The sequence below is a fragment of the Colobus angolensis genome, unplaced genomic scaffold (genome assembly GCF_000951035.1).
Source record: "Colobus angolensis palliatus isolate OR3802 unplaced genomic scaffold, Cang.pa_1.0 Scaffold5, whole genome shotgun sequence".
In the NCBI taxonomy this organism is placed as follows: Eukaryota; Metazoa; Chordata; class Mammalia; order Primates; family Cercopithecidae; genus Colobus; species Colobus angolensis.
This window is the reverse complement of record NW_012118487.1, coordinates 31,928,885-31,938,959: the sequence shown is the minus strand read 5'-3', so window position 1 is coordinate 31,938,959 and position 10,075 is coordinate 31,928,885. Positions and strand designations below refer to the sequence as shown.

At 34.3% G+C, this 10,075-nt stretch overlaps 1 protein-coding gene across 1 annotated transcript in view; it reads left to right on the top strand.

Annotated features, from left to right (window-relative positions):
• The window catches only part of TDO2 (tryptophan 2,3-dioxygenase), an 18,045-nt gene extending 8,127 nt beyond the window's left edge, over nt 1-9,918 (top strand). Inside the window, exons 7-12 of the mRNA XM_011959727.1 lie at nt 331-438; nt 3,140-3,251; nt 4,729-4,786; nt 5,980-6,059; nt 6,724-6,814; nt 9,353-9,918. Of these exons, the coding sequence (XP_011815117.1) occupies nt 331-438; nt 3,140-3,251; nt 4,729-4,786; nt 5,980-6,059; nt 6,724-6,814; nt 9,353-9,506 (603 nt within the window). The 3' untranslated portion in view covers nt 9,507-9,918. The remainder of the gene's footprint in view (nt 1-330; nt 439-3,139; nt 3,252-4,728; nt 4,787-5,979; nt 6,060-6,723; nt 6,815-9,352) is intronic.
• The last annotated feature ends 157 nt before the right edge of the window (nt 9,919-10,075 follow it).

Here is a 10,075-nt window from a genome sequence, read left to right as displayed (position 1 = left end):
GATCTCCTGACCTCGTGATCCGCCCGTCTCGGCCTCCCAAAGTGCTGGGATTACAGGCTTGAGCCACCGTGCCCGGCCACATATTTCTTAAGAAATAAAGAGTAAACATTATTAATGGTTGGCATAAAATTAAGGAAATTGAATATATTAATTATTTCTTAAGTGAAAAAAATGAAGAGAAACAGAAAACATTTACAAATAAAACTTGTAGCATACGTTTCTGGAAACCATGAAGATTTCTTGTTTCAAATTTATACATGTCAGTTACAATGCATTTTACGTAATTTAAATTTTACCATGTACTCACTTAAAAAATAATGTTTATTCAAGGCATGGCTGGAAAGAACCCCAGGTTTAGAGCCACATGGATTTAACTTCTGGGGAAAGCTCGAAAAAAATATCACCAGAGGTCTGGAAGAGGAATTCATAAGTATTCAGGTATTTAGAGGACATGAGTTAATATAAATTTAATACAGAAATATTCAAAAGTTAATTATTTTTACTTTTCTCTTAACCTTTCATTTTTCTCATATTTTTTTCTTTCATGAATATATTTTCTTGGACTACATTACATGATTGATTTCATTTTCTTTATGTGCGATAAATATTATACTAAAATAAGACCTTTGTTGCAAGGGAGAATTTTATCTATGATAAGTAGCTGAGATTAATATTATTTTTTCATTTCTATTGAAAATTCTATATTAGGACCAATTCTAGACAGAACTAGGCCCACAGTGAATCAACGAACCAAATCTGTTTAGCCCTGTAGCTTTGCTTTTGCTCTTGTATATTTACTGCTCTTGTATATATTTCTGGCAGCTCTCAGACAATGTCAGTTTTCTCCTACTTAAAAGATACTGTTGATTTCTCATTGCCCTGATCTTTCAGGTCGCTCATCCTCTTTGCATGACTAAATTTCCTGGAAGAGTTGTTTAAATTCTACATCTTGAGAGGTTGCATCAGGTAGTGCTGAAAGCATATACTTTGAAGTCACGCTGCTTGGGTTCCAGTTCCGCTTCCACTTCTTAAACAACTATGTGACAGAGAACAAGTGACTGCACCTCTCTTTGCCTCTCTTTCAGCATTGGCAAAATAGAAAAATAAGAATATCTAACTCATAAGATTATTATGACAGGAAATTAAATAAATACTGGTAAATCATTGAGAACAGAAGTCAGAATAATTATTTATCTCTCATCTAATCCTCAGCTTACTTCAAGCTGTCTTCCTGTGCCGTCATTCTCATGTGGTCTTCATGTACATTTTTAGTCTTAACTTAGTTGACCTCGCAGAAACATTCAATACTAATGACTACGACTTATTCTTTCTTGAACATTCTTTTCTCTTGGATTTCGTACATACCATTATGTTTGCTTCTAATTCTCTGGCCCTTATTTCTCTATCTCTTTCACTTGCTCTTATTTCTCTCTTAGACCAATAAATGATAGAGTTTTGTAGTCCACTGGCTTAGATCCTCTCTGTTCTATCTCTATACTCTTTCATTAGATGGTGTCATTTATACCCACCACTTCAATATCTACTTAGTCAACATAATTCTCAAACATTTATCTCTGGTTTATATATCCCCTTATATTTCAGAACACGTATATAATACCTTACTTGATATTTCCTCCTGGTCCTCTCAAAAACACACCAATAAAACCAAACTTGAACATTACCCCTTCCATCCACTCTTATACCAACATTGTCTTCTCTGCATTAAAGAATTTTTTCTCCTATAATTCGTCTAGGCTGTCGTCAGACTCCTATCAATTAGTGATCCTTGGCTCCACCCTCTTGTTTCACCACTTCTTCAAGCTATCATCAAGTCCTACCGATGTTACCTATTTAGTTCTCAGATATCATCCTTTAATCTACCACTACCACTCAAGTGCAACCTGCCATCGTTTTTCACCTGGACTATAATAATCTCCGAACTGTTCTCCCCCACCTTCCCAGTATGCTTCCCACACTGCAGTCTGAATAATCTTTTCAGAAGGCATATCTGATCACATCTTCCTCTTGTGTAAAGCCTTTTGATGTTGCCTCATTGTTTTTAGAATTGAGATAAAAACTTTAACCTGGTCTATAAGGCCTTTATGATCTCACATTCATGTGGTCAAGCCATACTGAGTTTCTTTATTAGCTAAGTTTAGTTCTTTGCATTTATCACCAAGGAGTCCTTTTGTGTTCTTCTCTGTACTTAGAATGCTCTTCCCCAACTAACTCCTTCCGATTCTTAAGATCTTGGTTCAAGGAAAACTTCTTTAGGAAGGTCTTTCCTAAACTCCTTATTACTTTAAGTTATGATGCCAATACTGCTTCTGTATAGCATGGTCTATGGTTGTAATTTAATGACTGGGTGATTATTTGTTCAATGTCTTATTCCTACCAGTTAATTCCTGTACAATATCACAACTTTCAAGTTTTGCTCACAATTTTATCTCTATTATCTTAGCATGAAATGTGTTGAATAAATAATTAATTGGAAATAATACGCATATAGGTTAATACTACATAGGGTGGTTGTTCTGATGAACTGGAATTAATGGGGTTAAATAATTTGCCCTAGCTCAATTAATTGGCTTATAAACAGAATATGTGTTGTAGGCAGAAAAAATAAGAATTTTCTTAAACCAATCAATAGATAGAGAGAAAATGAAGAAAACATGAGTGAGAAATATCTAAGAAACTGTATTTACAGAAGTCAATACTGAATATAGAATTTCAATAGAGTTAATAGTTCTTTTGACTAGGAATTCTTAACTTTTTCTAAGTGAAGTTACCTTACTTCCTGTGTTAAATAATTCTTGTTTAAAATTAGGTCATTATTAACTGCTGATAGTTATCTCTGCTTTTGTCCATCTGGGTTCATTGTTTATTATATTTATGAAGATAATATTTAATATTGAGAAATCATTTAAACTTAAATGAAAGGATAGAGCCACTGAGTGTGTGGAAGATTCCTTTTCTTTTCATAAGACATAATTTCCAAATAGTAATATTAGATGATACAGTAAATATTAAAAGTACATCATTTCTGCAACCACAGGTCTCTTCCTCGTAAGCAAAGTTTTCTAAAATATCACTCTATTTATTCTCTCTCAGGACTATTAATGCCATGTTTTTCCTAAAGGCTAAGGAAGAGTCTGAAGAAAAAGAGGAACAGGTGGCTGAATTTCAGAGGCAAAAAGAGGTGCTACTGTCCTTATTTGATGAGAAACGTCATGAACATCTCCTTAGTAAAGGTAGATATTTTTATTTTTTATTTTATGAATCTTTTCCCTGAAATGTGTGAATATGATATCAAAACATCATTTTATAAGCCTATCAGCCTTACTTGGGAGAAATAGAATGAAAATTGATATCCTACTGATAGAAACAAAAATAGAGTAAATGTTCTCAGTGATAAACCTATTTTAACAGGTTTCTATGCCCAGATTATTTCAAAAACATTAGAAAAAAAATTTGTATAGTCTATGCCAGATACAAGGGATATCAAGATCAATTGCATAAAGTTTCTCAAATAGTTCACAGCCTAATAGGAACAGAAATGAAGACAAATCGTTGTAATAGTAAACACTATGGTAGAGGTAAGAAAAGGAAGGAATAGCTACTGTGAGAACAACTATTGATGTCACCCCATTGTTTTAGGATTAAAACAAAATCTTTAACGTGGTCTACAATGATCTCATATTTGTGTGGCCCAGCCATACTAATTTTCTTTTATTAGCTAAGTTTAGTTATTTGGATTTATCACCAAGGAGTCTCTTTATGTGTTCTCTGGGCTTGGAATGTTCTTACATTCCAATTACATGGAATGTTCCTACCCTGTTTCTCTCTTCCTCCCTCCTTTGTGTGTGGGTGAGCTCTTTCATACAAATCTGCTTGACTGACCAGGAGACCAGGAAATGCTTACATTTAGACTTTTCGCACAATTGGTACTAAGCTATTAGTTCCTGAAACTTATTGAGCCATAAAATCAGTACTTTCATTTCTAAACTTTTATGTTCATTTTGACTTAGAACTTTTATTGTAAAGAATCTTAAACCTTTATGGAAATAGGCAGAATAAAAGTAAAAATTAATTTTTATAACACAAGTACAAAACATAGCAACATATGAAATTGGTATTAAGTTTAATAAGCTTAAAGGTTGTTAGCTTCTGTTTTCTTAAAACAACAACAACAACAAAAACAAACAAACAAACAAACAAAAACTTCAGTAAAGGAATAACAAAATCTTGTTTTCCTGAAGCAAGGAGAAAGTCTTTCATTAGAGCACACATATATGATTTTACATAATTGTGCTCATTAAAAACAAGTTAACTAATTTCAAGTGAATTAGTGAAAACTACTTTGAAATGATGCTTATAACGCATGTCTACTTTTTGAGAGGAAAGACATACTATTTTACTTGGAAAATGAATTTTGTTATGAAAGTCAAGTATTTTCTAGAAAAATCAGGTTTTCTTAACGTGCTATTTGAAGGTTTTGAAAATTTAAAATATGTACATTTTTAGTTTGTTTTAAAAAATCCAATGTTAAAATTGTATTTTAAGTGATATGTTTGTAAATTCAACCTAAGGGATAAAAAATGTAAACTGAAACTTATATTGATTTCTAAATACATGTAATCCATTAAATTTTTTAAGATGATGATGCTGAATTAATATAAAATTACCTTAAATTATCAAATAAATTTAAATTTGCTACATATTTTGCAGGTGAAAGACGGCTGTCATACAGAGCACTTCAGGGAGCATTGATGATATATTTTTACAGGTAAAACAAATCAGAAGAAAGACTGACATTAAAATTGAGGGGTGGATACGGATAATGTATCCAGTATAAGGCCTAAAAATTATAATCATAGTTCAATGCAGTAATTTAGTTTTTGGAGAAAACTTAGAAAATAATTAGTAATGAAGTTTTATGGCCCCCCCTTTTTTTCTTTTAAATAATAAAAGCATAACTGTTTCCCTGAACAGGGTTAAATGGAGTTAAACACCGCACAAATTAATCAAATATCCTTTTTGACTGAATTCTACAAAGCACTATGTAACACAAGTGTCCTAAATGGCCAAAGTTTACTCTCTCAGAGACTCACTCACGAAATGTGCTCTATCATTAAACAATGTTGTAAGATTATTTCTGTTTAAGAAAATAAAAAAATGCACGAAGTGAAAATAACTTGCAAACTGTACCACTTATTCAGCAATTTCAAGTAAAATTATCTTCATGGTCTGAAATGTTTGAAGTATTCCTTAAATGTTGACTCATTCCTACTCTGTTGTATGAAGGTCCCATCCTCAGGGTTCATGAATTAAATATTTCAGAACAATAAATATCACACTAGTAAAAAATATCTATATTGACAGGCTGTCATGTTTCTGTGTATTTAATTTTTAAAATCTTTTCAAGTCTTTCTTCAAAATGGCAACATAAACAAGATCTTCTGACTCTTTTCCTAAATTCAGGTAAATGTATGCCAGTCAGGCATATGCGTCCTAAGTAGAAAATATACTGAGAAAGTTGAAGAAATAGATGTAAAAACAAAACAAAAACAAAAAAACAAACCAAAAAAACCAAATAGATGAAAAGAAATAAAAAGTGGTTTTTCCTTTTGTGCTTTAATATCTTTGCCTAAAAGTGTTTGACTATTTTTGGCTGGGAAATCTGTGATACTGCATCTGTCTCCTTTTAATAAGAACCAATGTTAGGTGTGACTCTGGGTGATTACTTCATGTATATTACATGGAATTTTCTAGACTTCAAACAAACACCACAAGTTGAGTAGTAGTATTTCATCTTTGAGACGAAGAAACTGAGACTGAGAGAATAAGCCAAAGCTGTCACAGCTCCTCACAGGCAAAGCTGACATTTGTTTCCAGGGCCAACTGATTGTCAAACTCATGCTCCTTCTAACGCACTCGATTTACTTTAATATATTCTTCTTTTTCTTCTTTTTGCTTTAGGGAAGAGCCTAGGTTCCAGGTGCCTTTTCAGTTGCTGACTTCTCTTATGGACATAGATTCACTGATGACCAAATGGAGATGTAAGTCCTTCCCACTCACCCCATGCTGCTTCCCCACATGCTGTTCCTGTGCTCTTTATCTTGGTCTTCTGTGTGCCCTCGTGCCCACTTTCTCTCTTCCCCCCTCCTTTGTGAGTGGTTGCATTCTTTCATACATACCACCTTGGCCATCACTCCCTCCCAGGGCCAACTGATCCATACGCACGCTAAGGCCCACAATACTTTTGGGGGCTCATGAAAATATTTTATTTTAAAATCTGAAGGAAAAAATAAACTTTAGGTCAAAGAAAGTTTTATTATATAAGAGTAATATATTTGCCATTATGTCAATGCAGTTTTAAATTTTTAATTTAAATGGTTTTTAATTTTTTTAAATGAAGGAATTTGCCATAAAGGCAAAGGTGGCATGGGCTCATGAGTCATGTTATGGCCCTGGTCTCTTCCATTGTGTCCATGGGCTAAATGTAACGAAGGACGGAGTGAAATGCACGTAGCCTGAAGCAAGTGGAGCGCTAGGCAACCTCACAGTCTCATCCGGCTCTGGTGTATGAGCCTTCCATATGGCCAAGTGTTAGTTGTCAGCCTTTTCTCAGAAGCAATAATCATTACCAACCCCTTATTGTTAGAACACTGTGGAACTAATGGTGGGAAAATATCCATGCAGTCAATTTGTGTGTTTGCCTAGATAACCATGTGTGCATGGTGCACAGAATGCTGGGCAGCAAAGCTGGCACCGGTGGTTCCTCAGGTTATCACTACCTGCGCTCAACCGTGAGGTAGGTGGGGAAATTCTCCTTTCTTCCTGGTGGCAGTCACCAACAATTTGTTTCTCCGTCTATACACTGATTACCTTTAAAAAGTCATTTTATTTGCTCCTGTCTGAACTACTAACAGCACATTTGTAGTTAGAATATTCCAATTCGGTCTTTTGGAAGTAATTTTATAAAATCTTTAATTATGAACCTTCACTGCTTTGATCCTGTATGAAAAGGGGTGTGGTATCAATGCCTGCATGATATGTGAGGAAACAAAAGGTTTAACAGTGCTTACATCCAGGCAGAAATGTCTTCAACTCATTGTGGCTCGAGTTTTGACTAGACAAAAACATTTATCATTAATTCTACAAATGTCTTCCTGGCTAGATAAACGACACAGTTAAAGTAGCATCTTGTTTTCTGATGTGACTCTATATTATAAAACTATTTCCATCTACTCCAGAGAGTGCCCTTTTCAAAGTGTTTACAAGGAAAGAGATCAACATTTATTAAGGATTTAAAATATGCTAGAGAGGTTCCTATGGGATGTACATTCTTATTTTGATATTCACAATATCATAGAAAAATGGACAAATGGATACATCTAGAAACTGAAAAACTTCTATGGTCCCTTGAAAAAGAAGAATCAATTCAAGAATAAATTAGACATTTGCATTTAGCTCCCCCCCAAATCTTTACAGTACATTGATTTCATCCCTACTGTTATTATCAGATTGGTTGGTTTCTAAAATAAACAGGTTTAAATTTTCATCATTTGTAGGCATTTTCACTTTCCCTAGAAATAAATTCTGTAAGCACAAAACAATCAATAACTGCCAATACCAACTGAGCACACACATCAGTGGGTGGTGGGAGTAATTAACACAAACATCATCTCTAGTGTGTTGTTACCTCAGTTTTAAAAAGACCTGACCTTTTGCTGTGCAGAAGCTCTTTAGTTTAATTAGATCCCATTTGTCAATTTTGGCTTTTGTTGCCATTGCTTTTGGTGTTTTAGACATGAAGTCCTTGCCCATGCCTATGTCCTGAATGGTACTACCTAGGTTTCCTTCTAGGGTTTTTATGGTTTTAGGTCTAACAGTTAAGTCTCTAATCCATCTTGAATTAATTTTTGTATAAGGAGAAAGGAAAGGATCCAGTTTCAGCTTTCTACTTATGGCTAGCCAATTTTCCCAGCACCATTTATTAAATAGGGAATCCTTTCCCCATTTCTTGTTTTTGTCAGGTTCGTCAAAGATCAGATGGCTGTAGATGTGTGGTATTACTTCTGAGGGCTCTGTTCTGTTCCATTGGTCTATATCTCTGTTTTGGTACCAGTACCATGCTGTTTCAGTTACTGTCAGCCATCCCATTACTGGGGATATACCCAAAGGAATATAAGTCATGCTGCTATAAAGATACATGCACACGTATGTTTATTGCAGCACTATTCACAATAGCAAAGACTTGGAATCGACCCAAATGTCCATCAGTGACAGACTGGATTAAGAAAATGTGGTACATATACACCATGGAATACTATGCCACCATAAAAAAGGATGAGTTCATGTCCTTTGTAGGGACATGGATGCAGCTGGAAACCATCATTCTCAGCAAACTATCGCAAGAACAGAAAACCAAATACTGCATGTTCTCACTCATAGGTGGGAATTGAACAATGAGATCACTTGGACACAGGAAGGGGAATATCACACACGGGGTCCTATTGTGTGTGGGGGGGGAGGGATAGCATTAGAAAATATACCTAATGTAAATGACGAGTTAATGGGTGCAGCACACCAACATGGCACATGTATACATATGTAACAAACCTGCACATTGTGCACATGTACCCTAGAACTTAAAGTATTAAAAAGAAAAAAAAAGACCTGACCAAAAGGAAGGACTGAAGTTTTCATTTTACAGAGTTAGAAACTGGGGCATTGAAGTTTAAACAACTTGTCACAGGTCCTTGAATTGTAGGTGACAGATCCAGAATTTGAACCCAGATTTATTTGACTTCAAAGGCAAATGTTCTTCCTCCATAAAACTGTAACAGTTAAAATTGTTGACTAACAACACAAACGCAATTTTAGTGTTAAAACTACTTCATAGACATTTATTATGAGTCCATTAAACCCTTAGGGCAGTTATTTGGCAGCTTTTCAGTTGGAAATATTTCCAAATGAGCATCTAAGATTTGGTATGCGTTACATGTATTACCTTGCATACCATCCTTCAGAAGTAGGAAATGAGAACACATCCTTATCTTTATGAAGGTGCCAGCAATAAGACTCTCAGTTTTAATATGAAACACCCTGTTCTAAAACACATAATACTGCTTTGTGGGCATAAACTTTGAAAATGGAATAAAAAGTAGGCAATCAATACTAATACTACATAATACCTAATTTAATATACGATATATACAACATGAGATGCATAATATTGAGTACTAATTAATTATGGAAAATATCAGAGAAATAAATTTTCTAATTGAAAATTTTAAATATTTCATGTCAACCAATGTAACACATCTTCATGTATGTGTTTTTCCAGTGATAGGTACAAGGTATTCGTAGACTTATTTAATCTTTCAACATACCTGATTCCCCGACACTGGATACCGAAGATGAACCCAACCATTCACAAATTTCTATATACAGCTGAATACTGTGATAGCTCCTACTTCAGCAGTGATGAATCAGATTAAAATCATCTGCAAAATCTATGAAGAATACTGGCTTCACAGTCTATTTTTTATTTTCTATGAATTTTCATAAATAGTTTTAATATATGTACACATATGTTGTTCAGCACCACAATGCTCTGATTTAATTTTAGAAATAATTTGATTACCTCTCGTTTGTGGCAAGACTAAGCATTAAGATGAGAAAGAATTCATTTAAATAGTAACATTGTACATAGGGTGTTTTCCTATTAAAAATTCAATTTCCCCTGAGACTTAATGTAACCACTTAATGTAATCATTATCTCATTGTTTCATCTTTATAAACTTGTAAACTTCAGCTATTTCAAATATTCTATGCAGTACACTATGTTATTCTGTACAAAGACTTTCAAACAAAATTTTAATAATAATAAAGTATTAATCTTTCTCCTTGTATTGTTTTTGAAATATTGATTGTATTTGTTAGGAATCTTTTTGTTTTTTGAGACGGAGTCTCACTCTGTCGCCCAGGCTGGAGTGCAGTGGCCGGATCTCAGCTCACTGCAAGCTCCGTCTCCCGGGTTTACGCCATTCTCCTGCCTCAGCCTCCC